Source organism: Meriones unguiculatus, chromosome 11 (assembly GCF_030254825.1).
Source record: "Meriones unguiculatus strain TT.TT164.6M chromosome 11, Bangor_MerUng_6.1, whole genome shotgun sequence".
Taxonomy (NCBI): Eukaryota; Metazoa; Chordata; class Mammalia; order Rodentia; family Muridae; genus Meriones; species Meriones unguiculatus.
This window is the reverse complement of record NC_083359.1, coordinates 44,785,191-44,804,975: the sequence shown is the minus strand read 5'-3', so window position 1 is coordinate 44,804,975 and position 19,785 is coordinate 44,785,191. Positions and strand designations below refer to the sequence as shown.

The 19,785-nt window shown below is 41.1% G+C and overlaps 1 protein-coding gene across 42 annotated transcripts in view; it reads right to left on the bottom strand.

The window, feature by feature from the left end:
• Window positions 1-19,785, bottom strand: part of Rbfox1 (RNA binding fox-1 homolog 1) — a 1,697,412-nt gene that overhangs the window by 129,699 nt on the left and 1,547,928 nt on the right. For 37 of the 42 annotated variants that reach the window (XM_060364121.1, XM_060364120.1, XM_060364127.1 and 34 more), the window contains one exon: window positions 1,276-1,419. In XM_060364121.1, the coding sequence (XP_060220104.1) occupies window positions 1,276-1,419 (144 nt within the window). The remainder of the gene's footprint in view (window positions 1-1,275; window positions 1,420-19,785) is intronic. The other 5 variants (XM_060364117.1, XM_060364119.1, XM_060364148.1 and 2 more) reach the window with 1 other exon arrangement.

Sequence of the window (19,785 nt, the reverse complement as noted above, 5' to 3'; positions counted from 1 at the left end):
TGAGAGTGCCCGAGGGTATCTTCGTTCTGCAAGAGTTAGAGGGCTTAACTCAAGGTTATTACCAAATGAGAGAGCGATAAAAGTGCAAAAGTTGACCTTTCCTCTGAAATGTCAGGATTCAAGCCTGGGTGTCTTAAATATTAGGATGCCTGCTCTGCTTTTGTGTCACATGCATACTTGATAAGCATCGTGTGTGTTAAAGAAATAAAAGGTCCAAGCTCACCCCCCAAATCATGGAGCCCCTGAGTAATGAACCAGGGCTCCTGTTCATGCAGAGAATAATAGGAACTTTGCTCACAATGAGACATCCGACCTCTTCTCACTGCTTTTGTCATATTTGCAGCTCTCCACAAGCTCTTAGAGGAGTCTCCAAGCATCCCACCTTTGTTCTGAGTCAAATGTTAAGGATGTAGTTCTTTGGTCGAGAGCACAAATGTTTGCTACCACTACTGGGATGTCATATACAGAGTGACTACCTTTCAAAACACAAAATGTTATCTGAGCCTCGTCAAAGCTTTGTCCTTTGGCACAGCTGAGACCAAATAAGCTGTAAACTCTTCCTTTCCCTGGGTGGATTGTTCAAACATAGTCCAGAAAAATAATCAGGGTCACGATGACCTGTGAGGAAGCAAAGCCATCCTTTATTTCCTCAGGGTGAGTGGTGGCTTCTGGCTAGTTTTGTTTCACCATGGTGCCTAGACCAGGCTGCCCTTTGCAGCCCTGAGTAGCAGAGTAAATACCCTTGAACCTTCATCTAGGAAACCATATGCTGCAAGAATCAAATCAGATTTAAAAGCTGATAGTTTTTGTTAGTGGTGGCTGTGGCTGGTTTTGAAAACTAAGCCTTATGTAGAACTAGCCATTCACTGCCACTACAGAACACAGTGCCTGAGGAAAATTGGAGTACAGTTACTCCTGGGTCACTCCTCTAGGTAAACAGGCAAGGGCTTCAACATGTATTTTAGTTATAAAGTGAGGTCCTGGGCTGCTGGATTTGGAATAACCCGTGGCTCTTCTTATCAGTGGTTAATAGAGGAGTCTATTTTCCACTTGACATTTAAGTTACTTGTTAGAGGATAACCAACTGGCAAAGCAGAAACCTCACAAGCACAACTAATACAAATAAATGTATCCTGCCACCCTCAGGAAACCTAGCCACTATAGACCCAGGCATTAGATGCTAAAATGCCTACATCCCAAAATAACATTCCATCATAAAAGATAAATTCCCAGAATTCCCACAAGGAGAAGAACTAGGACACAGGCAGTACTTACACCAAACATTTGTCGGAGGTCTGGATCCCGGAATCGGAAGGGGATGTTGGACACATGCAGTCGCTTGGGCTGGGACTTGTTTTCTGTGTTTTCAGAAGGCTGAGGCTGGGGCTGGCCATCAGTAGGTGCTGCATCATCTGTCTGCTAAAGGAACAAGGGGAAAACAAAGAGGCTCTGAGTAGCTGTAAGCACTCTGTCCCAGGGTCCTCTCCCTTCTCCTACATGGCAGAATAGTATCAGACAAAGATTCTTGGTCCTTGTTTTTATTTAACAGCAAAATGTTTGTTTTGAGCATCAACTGAGTGCCTAGATAAGGAGCTGAGATTCCACGTCAAGCAAAACAGTCAAAAGTCTCAGATTCATTTAATGTAACTCTATGTGGCAAGGCCAAATAAAAACCATTCATAAAGAAGGGTAGAGTTGGGAGGAAGGAGATAAGCACTGTGTGAGGAGGAAAAGAAGCACAGGAGGCTGGGGGCTCAGTGGAAAACTCATCAAAAGGGAGTAAAGATTATTAAAAATAAGAACGTGCATCCCCTAATGCCTCCCAGATTCTTAGGCTACACATATATAAGTACTGAGGCTGTACAGATAAAATATTAATAAATGTCAAAAATTTGCAAAGGCCCTTTGGTGGTTTGCCATTCATGTAGTGAATCAGATGATTGAGTCAACTTTTTTCTTAGCATCTTAACTTAGCTTCTTAATTGTACAAATCTGTGTTGTCTACTGCCACAGACCACAGGAGATCAATGAAATTTCACAGAATGAACATTAAATAAAGTATAAATTAGTGGGGTTTTTTTGCATTTCTTTCATTTGAAATGTCACATACATGTAGGGCCTATGTTGGAAAAAAGCAAAAACAATATTCCCAGGAAGCTCTGCTGGTTTATGCTAATGTAGATAATGTAAACCTACTAGCATAGTCCATTATTTCCTTCTGTTCTCCTCTACTCAGAAATAAGCTAGGATACTGTTATTACACTGAAACCTATAACATAGGGAAGAATTAAGAGAAAATTCACATTAACTGCAGCGTACACCCTTTTTCTGTACTTTCTCTGCAATTAATATATTTTGTCTGTAGGTGGCAGTAGACATTATCCACTTAAGTATATCTTTTTTTTTTAATTCTTTATTAATTACACTTTATTCACTTTGTATCCCCCCTGTGGTTCCCTCCCTCCTCCTGTCCCAATCCCTCCCTTCCTCTACCCTCTGCATGCATGCTTCTCCCCAAGTCCACTGATAGGGGAGGTCTCCTTTTCCTTCCTTCTGATCCTAGTCAATGAGGTCTCATCAGGAGTGGCTGCATTGTCTTCTTCTGTGGCCTGGTAATGCTGCTTCCCCCTCAGGGGGAGGTAATTAAAGAGCAGGCCAATCAGTTCATGTCAGAGACAGTCATTGTTCCTATTACAATGAAATCCACTTGGATACTGAGCTGCCATGGGCTACATCTGTGCAGGAGTCTTAGGTTATCTCCATGCATAGTACTTGGTTGGAGTATCAGTCTCAGGAAAGATCCCTGTGCTCAGATTTTTTTGGTTCTGTTGCTCTCTCTGTGGAGTTCCTGTCCTCTCCAGATCTTACTGTTTCCCACTTCTTTCCTAAGATTCCCTGCACTCTGCCCAAAGGTTGCCCATAAGTCTCAGCATCTGCATTGATAGTCTGCAGGGCAGAGCCTTTCAGAGGTCCTCTGTGTCAGGCTCCTGACTTGTTCCCTCTTTTCTCCTTCTTCTGATGTCCATTCTCTTTGCCTTTCTGGATAGGCATTGAGCATTTTAGCAAGAGTCCTCCCTCTTGATTAGTTTATTTAGGTGAACAGATTTTAGTAGGTTTATCCTATATTACATGTCTATATGAGTGAGTATATACCCTGTGCATCTTTCTTCTTCTGCGATAGCTCACTCAGGATGATCTTTTCCAGATCCCCCCATTTACCTGCAAATTTCATGATTTCCTTGTTTTTTATTGCTGAGTAATATTCCATTGTGTAGCTATACCACAATTTATGCATCCATTCCTTCACTGAGGGGCATCTGGGTTATTTCCAGCATCCAGACACACTAAACCACTTAGAAGAAAAAGTGGAGAAGAGCCTTAAACTCATTGGCACAGGAGACAACTTCATGAACAAAACACTAACAGCACAGGCTCTAAGAGCAACAATCAATAAATGGGACCTCATGAAACTGAAAAGCTTCTGTAAAGCAAAGGACACTTTCGTCAGAACAAAACGACAGCCTACAGATTGGGAAAGGATCTTCACCAACCCTGTATCTGACAGAGGGCTAATATCCAGTATATATAAAGAACTAAAGAAGTTAAACAGCAAAAAAATCAAGTAATCCAATTAAAAAATAGAGTACAGAGCTAAACAGAGAATTCTCAATAGAGGAATATCGAATGGCAGAGAAACACTTAAAGAAATGCTCAACCTCATTAGTCATCAGGGAAATGCAAATCAAAATGACCCTAAGATTTCACCTTACACCCATCAGAATGGCTAAGATCAAAAACTCAAGAGACAACACATGCTGGAGAGGTTGTGAAGAAAGAGGAACACTCCTCCACTGCTGGTGGGAATGTGAACTTGTACAACCACTCTGGAAAGCAATCTGGTGCTTTCTCAGACAACTAGGAATAACACTTCCTCAAGATCCAGCCATACCACTCCTAGGCATTTTCCCAAAAGAGTCTCAAGTACACAATAAGTATTTCTTTGAAACTACTGTGGTACTGTTGTACTGTTGCCAAAGCTAAAATCATGAGCAACGAATATCCTCATCTATTCATAAGCAATTTACAAGCATATAACTAGGATAAAACTATCAGTGCAGGCATCCAGGTGTAAAATAATAGAGACTTAGAGGAGACAATCTTACATAGAGAAATGTAAAAGAAACACCCAAAGAACAGGAGCATAATTAGCTATTTTCTCAACATCTCTCCTGTGTACTATAATATTTCATTCACATCCTTCTTCCTCACACAATCTGAATAACATGCTGAATGAAGACCTCCCAGTGTCCTGTGCACCATGCATCTAAGCTGATTTAGGATCAGAAACCCCACCAGATGACTGTCAACGGTCAAGTGTAGTGTGACCCTGACAGGCCGTAAATGTGAGGAGGCAGATGACGTAGGGAGAAGTGAGGAAAAAACAATGAAAATGCAGGCAGTTCCTTGTAGGGTTCAGGCTGAGGAAGATAGTCCCACACACCCCTGGAGGTTCCAAGGCACAGCAGCGTTGGCTTTGTAGAGAGCATCAGGAGAGTCGGTGGGGACAGATTTTGTGCCAAGGGAGTGCAAAGCATGTGCAAAGATCAATAGCTGTAAGGGGAAGCCCTCCACTGCTGGGAGGTCATGGGGAGCCAGATAGAATATGTGGAAGATGAGCAGGAGAGGAGACTTGAGAGGTGGGTAGAAATTGTAGGCTCAGAAGAGCCATGTACACAAAAGCAAGTGGCTGTTACAAGCCACTTAAAGATGACAGCAGGAGTGAGTTGTGACCAGCTTGCTACATGAATTTAAATGCCTGTTAAGTGACTGGCTGATGCACTGACAGGCCGAAAGCATGAAAGATCGGTGCACCACTAATAAATGAATAATAAATAACCGAGTGAACATCACCTTTGCCAGCCTCACGTGCTGGTTAATGAATGCAATGTGGGTTGGTGAGGAGGCTCACTCGGTGGGGGCTTGGCTGTACAAGCATGAGGAATGGAGTTGTCGCCCTGGAGCCAACATAAAACCGGATGTGATTGTCCATGTCTGTAATCAGCATTCCTACAGTGGAGTGGATGCAGATGCCGGGGAATTCCTGAAAGTACACAGGTAGCTGGGCTTGTATATACAGCAATAATTAGAGACCCTTCAAACAAGAAGGAAGACACGAGCTGATACGTGAGGCTGCCCTCTGATGTCCACATGCACAGCACAGCACCATACTTACACACACTCACACATACACATGCATGCACACACATACACATGCATGCATGCATACACACAATCACATATTCATACACACCTACACACACACTCACACATACACATGCATGCACGCATACACACAATCGCATATTCATACACACCTACACACACACTCACATATACATGCATGCACACACACAACCATACATACTCATACACACATGCACATACACACACATATACACTCACACAGGCCTACATACATATAAACACACACTCATTCATGCACCCTTTACCCCCACATGCATGCACGCAGATACAAACATACACACAGTCACACACATACACAGGGAACACAGGCACATACTCATTTTGTAAACTGTGATCTACATACAGCAAAGAAATCATGATATTGCAACTTTGCCAAAGAGTAAGAGGTTTTAACACCCTACCACAAGAGCCTAGGCCGGCATAGGCAATAGCTAAGACCCTAAGTTTCTTGCCCATTTTCTTCACCGCTTTAGAAATTGCTATGTGAATAAAAAATTAAAATGAGTTTCTCTTCCTCGCAAGAGAGGGACTTAGACTTGGATTTGTGCACAATTGCTGAATGGTTCAGTTTAATAAACCTAATTAGGAATTACAGAGATTATGATTAAACATATTAAATGATTAATAGCATTATGCTGCTCATGTAAAAATTAAAATTAATCATCTCTAGTCAAACAGGACTTTGGAGAAATCTTTGTGGTGTCTCCTTTGATAAAAACACACAATGCTCGATTAATCATTTTGTAGTGCACACATTTATACAAATGCCCATAAATTGTTACGTAGGCACACCTATGGCAGAAATCATTTTTACTGAAAATATGTCAAATGAAGAGGAAATTCAAATTGTTTCAAATTTTTACAGGTTTGTGAAAAGGAGGGAAGAGGAATGTCAAGCTCTATAGGGTGAGAAAAAAACAATGAAAAAGACCATTTCAAGCTGAGTGTCCCTGTGTCCGAGGAAACGAATTGTGCAACAGCCAAGACTGTGGAATCACTCCCTACCTGACGCAGGCCTACTGCCACCGACTGCTAATGTGGAGCAGGGCCTTTTATATCTCTCCACCGATGGCTCACTCATCAGTGAAAGGGGAATAATGGTCCATGCCCTGCAGGCTTAGGACAAGGACGAAAATATAGGGACAGGTACAAGAGGCAGAAACTTTAGAGCAGCAAGGACCATCCATCATCTGCACTGAAGAGAGCACTTGCTGCTTCTTTTTAGGCCCCAAATGGGCTTTTTTCCTACATATATCTTTTGGAATTTTTGGGGAAAATGTCCCTAGAACAAACCTGTACTTTTCTATGACTGTTATGGTTCGGATCTGGTAGGTCTCATACATGCATTAGATACAGGCTTGGTGAGTAACCCTTGGCATTTGGGGAGTGGGCAGTATCTGTAAAAGGAAGTGAGGTCATTGAGCATTCTAGACCTTAAACTGCTCTTCCTGTTCTTTTCAATGCAGCTGCTTTTGAGTGAACATCCCTTCTCTACACATCTCTGCGATGTACTGTGCTCCAATAAGCACAGGTCAAAGGCTCTGAAACCACCAGCAAAAATACACATTCCTGCTGTATAACTTAGCGTTCCATCGTACCTGAAGGCTAACCAACATAATCTCTGGGTTTGTCTCTTAGAAGGTTATTGAGAGTTTAGTGGCTTAAAACAATAGAACTTTCTCATACCATAGTAATGAAAACAAAAATCTAAAATCAACATGTGAACAGGACCAAGCTCCTTCCTTCTTTGCCTCTTCTAGCTTCTGTTTCTGGGCATCTCTTGGCTTGCAGTGTCATTACACCCATCACTTCTATCTTTACATGGCCATCTTCCCTGGATGCTTGATTCAAATCTACCCCAGCTTTTTCTGCTTACATTCATTATGCATTAGACCTAGAGCCCATTCTAAATAAGGGTGTCTCGAGGTCATTCATTTCATTTCTGCAAAGACCCCTTTTTCCAAACCAGGTCTCAACCATTCATAGTTGACAGAGGTTATACCATAGAGGTATTTTTTAAACACTGCCTTCCAACCTATGATAATTCCACCATAAACACAACACCAAAAGTGCATATTCAGTTAGTGACTCTTCCAGGAATTACTATATTATTATTTAATCTCACCTCTGGGTTCTTGGAGGCTCTTAAAAGAGCTAGCCTCCAACAAGGGGCAAAATAAAAGAGCATGTTCCAGCCTGAGCAGAGGAGAGACAAGAACCTTCCCTTCAACAGGTCAGGTTGGCCACCTCCCCTTATGTACTTGGTTACAGACAGAGATACTTGAGCCCCTCTGCCAGGGTGGAAAGCCCTTTGTCAGTTTCTAGAAAGGTCATCAACATTCTACAATTTAGTCTGAAAATGAATAAAATGATAATTATTTGCCTGCTGTAGACTTTTGAGAATGAGACAATAATAGTTAAGCTCCACTCAGTAAGAGGAAACATTACACTGATTAGGAGTCACCAGCAGTACTCATTTCAGTTTGTTTTGTTTCTCTGTCCCACGTTCATGTACAGCTCTAAGAAACAGCCTTCTTATCACACAGGAAGACCCAAAGACCCTGGGAATTAGAGAACCATTAACCCCACGAGGCAGATCTCTAAGACCAGCTTAGCAGAAGTTCTGAGCAACCACATTAAGACCCAGCACACCGGGTTCTGTGTTGGCCTTTGGTGACGCAACCCTACCAGGAGGCAGGCTGTTGGCTCCAGAATTTTTCTTAATAAACAAACTCCACAGGTATTGGCACAGGTTATAAATGTTAAGAAAACACCACCGGCACTTTAATCTCCTGAAGATCACTTAGTGTTTCCACAAAGACCTTAATAAAGAACTGTGGGGCTCCCTCGCTGTAATCGTTCCTAATTCAATGAATAGCTCTGAGCAACCCACAGCTAATCCTAGTGAAATTGGATTTTGATATCGACCAATCCAGGGATGACTGTTTGAGAGAATACACATAGAAATTGGCTCCTTTCAGAATCTGCCTCTGCCCCAGTGTTATCTCAGTAGGGTACTTATACACTGTAGAATCAACATCCCTAGCACCTCCTAATGGGTACTAAGAAACTGGGTGTAGAAGCATCGGGGAAAGACAGTTTACAGCAAGACATCTGAGTTAAAGCCACTTCCACCATGTATTGGTCCAGTTCCTTAAGCCCTTCTGAACCTTAGATCTCCAGATACAGACTAGCCTAGGAGACTTTTGTCTGTGGATCATGAGTGCTACAGATAAGTTCAAACTGAGCATGGATGAGTAAGGCACAGCAGATGTAAATCTACAAAAGAAGTTAGAATTCAGAGAAAAATGGAGCTCCGTATTGCAGCAGCCAGCTAAGGAGAGGGCTTGCATGATGGTTAGAAAGCAAGAAAGGACCAAGCTATATTTGGTGGGAATTAAAAATACATAGATGCATAACCCAGTCCTAGATATAGCTCAAGGGTACTGAGGAGGCACACTTGGGCAGCCCTGAACAAAAATATAAAATATGATTAGCAGATGAATTTTTATAATGTCTGGAAGTCACATGTTTTTTAAAAGTGAAAAGACCCTGTAGCCCATGGCAGTTCAATGTCCAAGTGATTCCATAGTAATGGGAACAGGGACTGCCTCTGACATGAACTGATTGGCCTGCTCTTTGATCACCTCACCCTGAGGGGGGAGCAGCCTTACCAGGCCACAGAGGAAGACAATGCAGCCACTCCTGATGAGACCTAACAGACTAGGATCAGAAGGAAGGAAAAGGAGACCTCCCCTATCAGTGGACTTGGGGAGGAGCATGCATGCAGAGGGTAGAGGAAGGGAGGGATTGGGACAGGAGGAGGGAGGGAACCACAGGGGGGATACAAGGTGAATAAAGTGTAATTTATAAAAAATCAAAAATAAATAAAATGGAAAAAAGTGAAAAGAAATACAAAATCAATCTTCAGTGCATATTCATTTTAAGTCTATTTAACAAGCATAGTATTGTGATACATCATTAGTGCAAAGGACATTTAAATTATGTTTTCTGCACTAGTCTTTGACTCTTATTGTAATCTTTATGTTTATGGGTCCTAATCTCAGCAAGGCACATTGATTTCTCATTGGAAATCCTTGATCTATATCTAAGCTTCAAAAAAAGAAAAATGGCAGTTTAATATTCAGCTTTCCCACTTAGAGTTCAGAAACTCCCGATGACTGAATCAAGGGTTGGTTCTTCTGTTTAAGATAAAGTTGAATTCTATCCATCACAATAGGACATTTTTAAGAGCTCGAAGGCAACAGGAAGATCTCTTAATGATGTTCTAATACCTAGAGCCTATAGAAAAGTTGCTTTACAAGACAAAGAAGTGAGAATTGCATGAACAGAATTGAAATCACTTATTACCTGACCATGAATTAGATTCATGGGAAGGCCAGCACGAACACCAAAATCCTTTCAAGGGTCTTTAGAAGTAGAAGAGAAAAAAATCTAGTGTGGTACATGATGAGGTGTGGGAAGAAGTCCATCCTGCCATTTCAAGCCTGATGCTGAGATGATGGAGGAATGACAGGAGCCTAAGAATTAAGGAACTGGAAAATGTGAAGTATCTAGAAAGAAATGCCATCCCCGTGGCTGAAGTTCATTGGAGCTAGTATTTGCTACAAAGAAAAGTTAAACCTGTAATTACCTACACAACAGAACACAGGCATATGGTATGTCCAACATCCCAAAACTTTCCATCACATAGCATTTTTTTTGTCAGTGTAAAGCTTGGAATCAAGGAAGACAAAGTAGAGAAAGACGAAGAAAGAGGGAGAAACACAAGTTTCTAGGACAGGATAAGACAGTGCTCTATGAAGAACAAGATTAAGTTAAGTCCACAGCAATGTTTCAAGTAATGATAAAATATATGCAGGAATAACCAGAGGTTTGGGCTCCTTTCAGAGTTTGACCTGTATTCTCAAACAGGTTATTTAGACAGTGTAGAGTCAACAAGTCTGCCATCTTTTAAAGAAGGAATGAGGATAATATCAATCACATACACAGCCTGTGTCTCTTGAGCATATGTTAGTTGTGAGTCTTGCTGGGATCATGACTACAGTTATTTGCTACTATTTCTGCCATCCCATAAATACCTGTTTCTTAACCCACTTCTGTATTCTTAGACACATTGAGGCTACATAGGTCATATGTGCTGGGGGCAGGGGTGCAAGCATGTATTCCAATATTTTGTACAATATTTAAGAAAGCTACCAAGAAGATATATAGATGCCAGGTAAAATGGTAACAGAGGAAGGCCATCTGCTTTTGCTCTGAGCATACTGAAACAATTGGTCTCTGACTGTCAATGCTGTGTCAAATGCTACTGTCCGGGGCTGATTTATAAGAAAATGTGGAAATGCCCAGAGACTGTGAGAATTAAGAACTCTGCTCTGATACCATGACCTGGGGATCATAAAAAGAGGTGCTCATGCTTCACCACATGGAATCATCAGAACAACTTGGAATCTGAACCTCAGAGAAGTGAAGCTGGCTCTACAGCTTCTACAAGTTGGTGTCAAGCTAGGACACAGCAGGGTATCTGAATCTGACTGGATTACTTTTTCCTTTTCATGAGTTCTCAGCAGGAAGGTGAAGGTGCTGTAGAAAGTCTAAAGACTGGACAAAGTCAACTACAAAGCACATACAAAGGAGTATACATTGACTGCAGTTGTAATTTCTGGGGTCAGGATGAGATCTGTGCTAACATAGCTGAGTATCGAGCCTGAAACACATCCAGACACCACCTGTGAGTCTCTGGGGTCATCTCCTGAGCCCTTATTAATCATAAATATTTTTGGGTTTGCTTAGAAAAATGTCCCTTTCCTTTTCTATTATAGTTTAAAATGATTTATTTCTTTTTGGATGCATTGAAGTTTTACCTGCATTTATATCTGTGAGAGGGAGCTGCCATATGGGAGCTGAGAACTGAACCCAGGTCTGCTGGAAGAACAGCCAGTGCTCTTAACCACTGAGCCATCTCTTCAGCCTCTTTTTTTTTTCCTTTTAAAGATTTATTTCATTAATTGTTTGTTTATGAGTGAGTCTATAGGTGTGAATGTGGACATGCACATAGGTACATAAGGAGGCCAGAAGAAGAGGGTACCAGATCTGCCTGGACTGGAAGTATAGGTGATTGTAAGCTATCTAATATGGACGCTGGAAACCAAGCCTTCATATTTTAAAAGAGCAGCAAGCATTCTATTTTTTTGTAAGTAATTATTTTTTAATATAATTTTTATTACAATTTATTCACTTTGTATCCCAGCTGTAGCCCCACCTTCATTCCCTCCCAATCCTGTCCTCTGTCTCACATCTCTTCCCATGCCCCTTCCCCAGGCCACTGATAGTGGAGGTCTTCCTCCCCTTCCAGTTGACCCTAGCCCATCAGGTCTTATCAGGGCTGTCTTTCATACTCTTCCTCTGTGGTCTGCTCAGTCTGCTCCCCTTCAGGGGGAGGTGATCAAACAGCCAGCCACTGAGTTCATGTCAGAGACAGCCTCTGCTTCCCTTATTAGGGAGTCCATTTGGAGACTGAACTGCCACTGGCTACCTCTGTGCAGAGGTCCAGGTTATCTCCATGAATGCTGAGTCATCTCTCCAGGATCCAGTCTGGAGAGGCAAGGCAAGCATCTTATCTAATATTTAACATAGTTTTGAATCTCTTTTTCTGGCACATAGTAGTCCCTAAGCATGTCTTTCCTGAGTCATTCCATTCTATCTCTTTAGGTCAAACAATCTCTTTATGCAAATGTTACTTGACTTCTGCCTTCACAGCACGGAAACCCAACACCCTCAAGAGGGCATGACTAGGTACATGGCTTTTCCCTCTAGCAGATTGGTAAACACACAGTATCTTTTTTTTTCTCCTATCAGCTTCCTTTCCTCTCTGTATAACACTTTTCACAATAATAAATCAAGTGTTGCTTCTTAACAGCCCCTGCTTTCTACTCTTTCACCAATCAAGGCGCTTCTTAGAAAAAGGAGAAACTTGTGAGAGTCTTGGAGACATGATTTGATTAAGTTGACAATATTATTTGAGGAATGGTTGAGTGCCCAATGTGATGTATTTTGGACCAAATTGATTTGTGTAACAAACAGACAAACAAATTTGTTTGTTCTAGCAGCCTGAATAGTGCGTCTTGATTTAGCCAGTGATGCTGGGTACTGAGAATTTACACAGTCCATGGTTGCTCTCTTTCCACAGAGAGGAGCAAGGCCAGTGCACAGGCTGGCATAATTCAATACATTGTGCTATAAACTCGAAAAATAATATCACAGAGCTCTGCAATATACCTATTTGATGTGATTTGTAAACCTGATAAAAAAGCAATTGAAAAAAGTTCAGGGAGAAAATATATATGTTCTAAGCAAAACTGCAAACATATTGAATGTGTACAAAGAACCAAGATGGAAGGAGAGAGGGGTTAGAAAAATCACTCACATCCAATCAGCTTCCTACCCTGCATTAGAGAATGTTGCAATTCTCCATTTAAAATGGAGAAAAACCGTAAAAGTTATTTTCCATTAACGTAATAATAGCATGTCAGGGGAAATGAATTAAAACACATGTCTCTGGTTTGTTCACAATCCCACTTCAAAACTGGGCTGCACAGAGTCTCCCAGCTTCCTGCCCTTTTTCATTTGAGCTCTATAGGCAAACAAGTAAGTTAATCACACAACTTTGGATATAGTTAATACTTTACTCCTAGATCAGCAGGGCCAATTCTGTACCTGGGTACTGCAGACTTAGAAACACATTGCAGTTCTCCCACTTCAAATAAATACAATGCCCAGCTCAAGTGATGGGCTTTCTCAAAAAGAAGGGCAGAAGGCCTGAGAGGGGCTGACGCCAGAGTCTTTTGCTCTTTTCATCCTTTGGAAATGTGGGAAGAAAATGAAAGGTATTCAGGTTTCACATCTCTGAAGGACTTAGAGGTCAAGGTGACTGACTGCATTAGTCTTCTATGGCTGCTGAAACAAAATGCCAGCAATGGGCACAATATGCACATACATCTCACTGTTCGGGAAGCTGGACGTGTAATATACCGATGTGTATATTTCATTGCTTCCTTGCTCTGTCCTCACAGGTCAAAGGGAGATGCACTTTATTCTCCCTCTTTTCTTAGGAAAACATCTTGGGGGCTCATGACACGCATAACCCCATTTAACCTAATTACTTGCCCCAAATCCAATCTCCAAATGTCATCACATCAGGGATCCAGACTTCAGTGTAAGGTCTAAGTGGAAGCACAGTAACACAGCGGAGGAGAACTCACAAACACTTGGATGTAAGAAAGCATACTTATCTTCTAAAGAAACAATAGCTCACTAGGAATGAATGTAATCAATCATTCAGGATGTATCTACTGAGAACATGGAATGGGAAAGGCAGCATTGCTTATCAGAAGCAAGTGTGATAGTGGTGAGACCATAGAAGAGTGATTTTGTCTCTTGAGTTTTTGATCTTAGCCATTCTGATGGGTGTAAGGTGAAATCTTAGGGTCGTTTTGATTTGCATTTCCCTGATGGCTAATGAGATTGAGCATTTATTTGTTTCTCTGCCATTCGATATTCCTCTATTGAGAATTCTCTGTTTAGCTCTGTACCCCATTTTTTAATTGGATTACATGATTTTTTTGCTGTTTAATTTCTTTAGTTTTTTATATATACTGGATATTAGCCCTCTGTCAGATATAGGGTTGGTGAAAATCTTTTCCCAATCTGTAGGTTGTCATTTAGTTCTGAGGACGTATCATTTGCTTTACAGAAGCTTTTCAGCCCTATGAGGTCCCATTTAATGGTTGCTGCTCTTAGAGCCTGTGCTGTTGGTGTTCTGTTCAGGAAGTTGTCTCCTGTGCCAATGAGTTCAAGGGTATTCCCCACTTTTTCTTCTAAGCGGTTTAGTGTGTCTAGTTTTATGTTGAGGTCTTTGATCCACTTGGACTTTAGCTTTGTGCAGGGTGATAAGTATGGATCTATTTGCATTTTTCTACATGTAGACTTCCAGTTAGACCAGCACCATTTGTTGAAGATGCTGTCTTTTTCCCATTGAATGGATTTGGCATCTTTGTCAAAAATCAGGTGTCCATAAGTGTGTGGATTTATGTCAGGGTCTTCTATTAGATTCCATTGATCCACCAGTCTGTTTCTATGCCAGTACCATGCAGTTTTTAGTATTGTTGCTCTATAGTACAGCTTGAGATCAGGGATGGAGATACCTCCAGAAGATCTTTTACTATAGAGAATTGTTTTAGCAATTCTGGGTTTCTTGTTGTTCACATGAAGGTGAGAATTTTTCTTTCAAGGTCTATAAAGAATTGTGTTGGTAATTTGGTGGGAATTGCATTGAATCTGTGGATTGCTTTTGGTAAGATGGCCATTTTTAATATATTAATCCTGCCAAGCCATGAGCATGGGAGATCTTTCCATCTTCTGATATCTTTTTCTAATTCTTTCTTTAGAGACTAGAAATTTTTTTCATATAAGTCTTTGACTTGCTTGGTTAGGTACACACCAAGGTACTTTATGTCTTTGGGGCTATTGTGAAGGGTGTTGTTTCCTTAATTTCTTTCTCAGCCCTTTTGTCTTTTGTATACAGGAGTGCTACTGATTTTTTTTTTTTAGTTAATTTTGTATCCAGCCACTTTGCTGAAGGTGTTAATCAGCTGTAGGAGTTCCCTGGTAGAGTTTTTGGGGTCACTCCCGTATAATATCATATCTTCTGCAAATAGTGATAATTTGACTTCTTCCTTTCCAATTTGTATCCCCTTGATCTCCTTCAACTGTCTTATTGCTCTAGCAAGGACTTCTAGAACTATGTTGAAGAGATATGGAGAGAGTGGGCAGCCTTGCCTTGTCCCTGATTTCAGTGGAAATGATTTAAGTTTCTCTCCATTGAGTTTGATATTGGCTATAATCTTGCTGGATATTGCCTTTACTGTGATCAGGTATCTGCCATGTATCCCTGATCTCTCCAAGACTTTAAGCATGAATGGATGTTGGATTTTGACAAATGCCTTTTCAGCATCTAAGGAGATGATCATGTGGTTTTTCTCCTTCAGTTTGTTTATGTGATGGATCACATTGATGGATTTCCATATATTGAACCACCCCTACATGCCTGGGATGAATCCTACTTGGTGGTAGTGGATGATATCTTTGATGTGTTCTTATATTTGGTTTGCAAGTATTTTGTTGAGTATTTTTGCAACAATGTTCATGAGGGAGATTGGTCTGAAATTCCCTTTTTTTGTTGGGTCTTTGTGAGGTTTAGGTACCAAGGTGACTGTGGCTTCATAGAGTGAATTTGGTAGTGTTTTTTTCGTTTCTATTTTGTGGAATAGTTTGAAGAGTATTGGTGTTAGCTCTTCTTTGAAGGTCTGGTAGAATTCTGCACTGAAACCATCTGGTCCTGGGCTTTTTTTTTTTTTTTTTTTTTTTTTTTGCATGGGAGACTTTTGGTGAGTGCTTCTATTTCCTTAGCAGATATAGGACAATTTATTTGGTTTACCTGGTCTTGATTCAGCTTTGGCATATAGAATCAGTCAAGAAAATTATCCATTTCATTTAGATTTTCAAATTTTGTGGCATATAGACTTTTGAAGTAAGACCTAATTATTGCTTGGATTTCTTCAGTGTCTGTAGTTGTGTACCTTTTCATTTCTGATTTTGTTGATTTGGATAGTGTCATGTTGGGACAGAATACATGATAAATCAAGACATTGGATTATTTGGCTCTGTTACAACTCAAGGATAAGGATCGGTTGGATGACAGGAAACCCTTGGTAGGTGGTCCCTGGTAACCTTAAGCATGATGTGGATTTTTCAGTCTAGATGCTTAGATTCCACCACTTCCTTTCTCTTCACTAAAGGCATGACTAGTGTAAGTGGAAGATCACAGGAGCAATAGATGTTTCTAGTTTTTCTTCCTCTTTCTTCTATCCCTTTTCCTTCTCTTCTTCTTCCACATACTCTCTGCTTTTCCTCCTCTTTCTTTTTCAGTCAGGTTTCCCCACAGCTGGCTGATTGTGAATGGATTGACCTGGGCTGTATCAGTTTGTTTTGGGGTGTAGCCTGCCCAAAACCTGTGTCACCCAAAGAAGCTGGCTGAAAAGGCAGACACCTGCTGTCTGTCCTCAAGCTATGCATTCATAATTCATAGGTCCAAGAGGAATATGTTTAAATAATGTGCCCAGAACTTGTGATGGGAATCAGTTGCACGAAGACCTGAGTTCCATCTCTTGCAGTACGTAAACCTGATGTGGTAATATATACCTATTAACCATGCAATGGGATGTGGAGACAAGCAGTCCAAAAGTCCAAGGTAATTTTTAGCCGCATAGCAAGTTTAAATCCAGCTCAAACTACATGAGACCTTGTACCAAAACAAACAAACAAACAAACAAATAATACCAATAAAAGAAAGACAGATATGAAATTCTTCTGAGTGGTGTGTATCTGCATTTCAAAAACCAATTCTATGTACTCTATGCCAGTAACAATGAGATTTTATTTCTCTGAACGTGTAAACATATTGTGATTAGGTCCTTTGATTTCCAAGCATTTGACTAAGGAGCTTTAACTCCACCCCTTGTCTGGCTACTTTTCTCATTTCTGTTGAAAAGAAGCAACTTCAAGAAGAAAGCATTTATTTTGGCTCACAATTTGATCACACAATCCATCATGGTGGAGAGGGTACAGAGGCAGAGGGCACCAATGTGGCAGGAACATGGGTTCCTTGACCTCTTCTCATTTCATCAACATAAGCTACAGAGAAAGGGTTGGAAGTGGGGTTGGGCTATCAACTACTGAGATGCCGTCCATGCAACCCACTGCCTTCAGAGGTTCTATAAATTCCCCACACTGCATCACCAGATGGGACTAAGTGTTCAAACACATGCGCCTGTGGGAAGTTATAGCTACCTGTCATAACATCCTTCTTTGCCTCACATCTCCCAGTTGCAGTTGGTGTTTGCTAATTCTAACCAAAGATTATGTGTATGTGTATGTGTGTGTGAATGTGAGTATCAAAAGTCAACATCAGGTGTCTTTCCCAGTCACTTCTATACCTTATTGTTTGGGACAGGGTATCACTAAATATAGAACTCAACAATTTGGCCAATTGGCCCAGGAATTCTTCTCCCAGGCTCTGGAATTACAGGTCTGTTCCCATATCTGTTTTTACGTGTGTTCTGGGGATATAAACTCAGGTCTACATGTTGGATGACAAGCCCTTTCTGATTTAGCCAACACTAGAGCCCTATTCAAAGATTACTGATTTATCACTGGCTCCCCAGGACAATGATCAAGGAGAAAGTTGGTAATTCACCATCCAAAAAATTGTTGCCTGTGGTTTCCAGCAACATGTGATACAAACATGTATTACGTGCTAGGTTTTTGTTTGTGTGTGTGTGTTGTTTTATATTTGTTTGTTTGTTTTTTACAACACAGGGTTCTCTGGGAAGCCTTGGCTGTCCTGAATTCACTTTGTAGATGAGGTTAGCCTCAAACTCACAAAGATCCACCTGCCTCTGCCTCTCTGAGTGCAGGGATTACAGGAGCACCACTGCTCCTGGCTCTGAGATATCTATTATTAACTGCATTCCACATCTACCTTTAAAACCAAAACCAATATGGAGGACAGAGTCTAAGCCATGGATGGATATCCTGGGTTTTTATATTGTTCTTGCATCAGCAGACTATTCTTGGCATAGAAGACTAAATTTTCCCAAAATAAAACTTCTCTATAGAAAAGCATTTCTATTTTGAAGGTATCAAGGTAGGAGGTGGTGGTAGTGGGTATTTCAAATGGCTTCTCTGGTTAAAATGGTGCGCACCTTCCTTACAGGCTGTGTAGTGCCAGGGCGTCTATGAGGACATGATTGAAGGAAGAGATGTAGATGCATAGATAAGAATGCAGCTGCAAAGCTGAACTCCTTGGCAGACAGAACACCCCAATGGGGGATTTGCTGCTCCCTCTGATAATTCAATGTTTCCTTCTTTACACTGAATTTTAGACTGTAAGCAGACTTTCCCACTCAGCCTCGCCCTTCTGCTTTTCCCAACATTTTATCTTTGTTTAAACTATTCAGAAATGCCTCTGAACTGCTCTCCTAGGCTGGCTATAAGGAAATAGGATTACTTCTTTCTTAAGTAGGTGGCAGCCACTCCCCCATTGAATGATAAAATAAAATATAAAATCTGGGATAATTGTATTCACTTTCAAGAGTGATACAGAGGGAAAATCTGTTTCAGGAAGAGTAACAGTGAAATATATTCAACATAACAGCCTAGAGAGTGTGCCTAGAATGAGGAGACTATTCACATTACTGAATGCTTATCTTATATGTATTCCTTTTCTCAGTGTCCTCTTAAGAGGACTATGAGACTGGCTCTGCCATTTGTGTATTGAGAAATTTAGAGTCCACAGCTCTGGTTTTTGTGTGTGTGTGCACCTGCTTGCATGTGTGTGTGTTGTTGAGTTGTCTTTGCCTGGGCCCTATGATAAAATAAATGATAGCTTGTGTATGTGAGTTCCAGTGGATTGTTAAAGGCAGATCATCAGGAATTGTGGGAGTTTTCTGTGGAGAAAACTTTAATAAAAGGTAATGTAGACATAAAGATTGTGAAGGGCTGGGAAGATGGCTCAGTTGCAAATATGAGGACCTACGTTTGAATCCTTAAAAATCCACATAGAAGTCAGGTCACAGCACAGCATGTGACCTACCTCTGAGAAGGTGGAGCCAGAAAGGTCTTTGAAGCTCACTGGACATAGGGTCTAGTAAAACAAATGGCTTTTAGATTCAGTGAAAGTCCCTGTGTCAAAAAGTAAGGCAGAAAGCAACTGAGGAAGACATCAGAACTTTACTTTCTGGCCTCCATATGCCTCACATACATATACATACATACACATGTGCATGTATACATCTACATAAACATGTACTTATGCCAAGCACAGGCAGAGACAGGCACATAATCCACAAAGGTCCCGAATAGTCAAAACTCACCATGTTACAATTCTCTTCTTAACTCCTATAGTTAGTAGCTGACACTCTAAGACTAGACTGCTGAGTCCAATTTACATTTTCTTTTGCATTCTGTCTATATGGTGCACATTCTCCACAGCGGCCTAAGCTATACAGGAAGCTGAAGCAGAAAAAATGCCAAGTTCAAGACCACCTTGAAACACAAAAGTTATTCAAAGCCAGGCTTTGTCTCAAAATAAAATGTGGAGGTCTGGCAAGAAGGCTCAGCTGGTAAATGCTGTTACTTCACAAGCCTAGTGAGCTGAGATCCATCCTCAGATCTCATAGAACAGTTGGAAGAGGGACCACTGTACACTATTCCTTACCCTGTGTATGCTGAGAGGAAGGACCACTGCATACCACTCCTAAATCTGTGTGTAGCCATGAGGTGTTGGCTGTTTGCAGAGAGTCATACTGCCATCACTGGGGACCCTGATACCTCTATGAAGTGGTGCTAAAGCTGAATCCATGTCACAGGTGAAGAGGT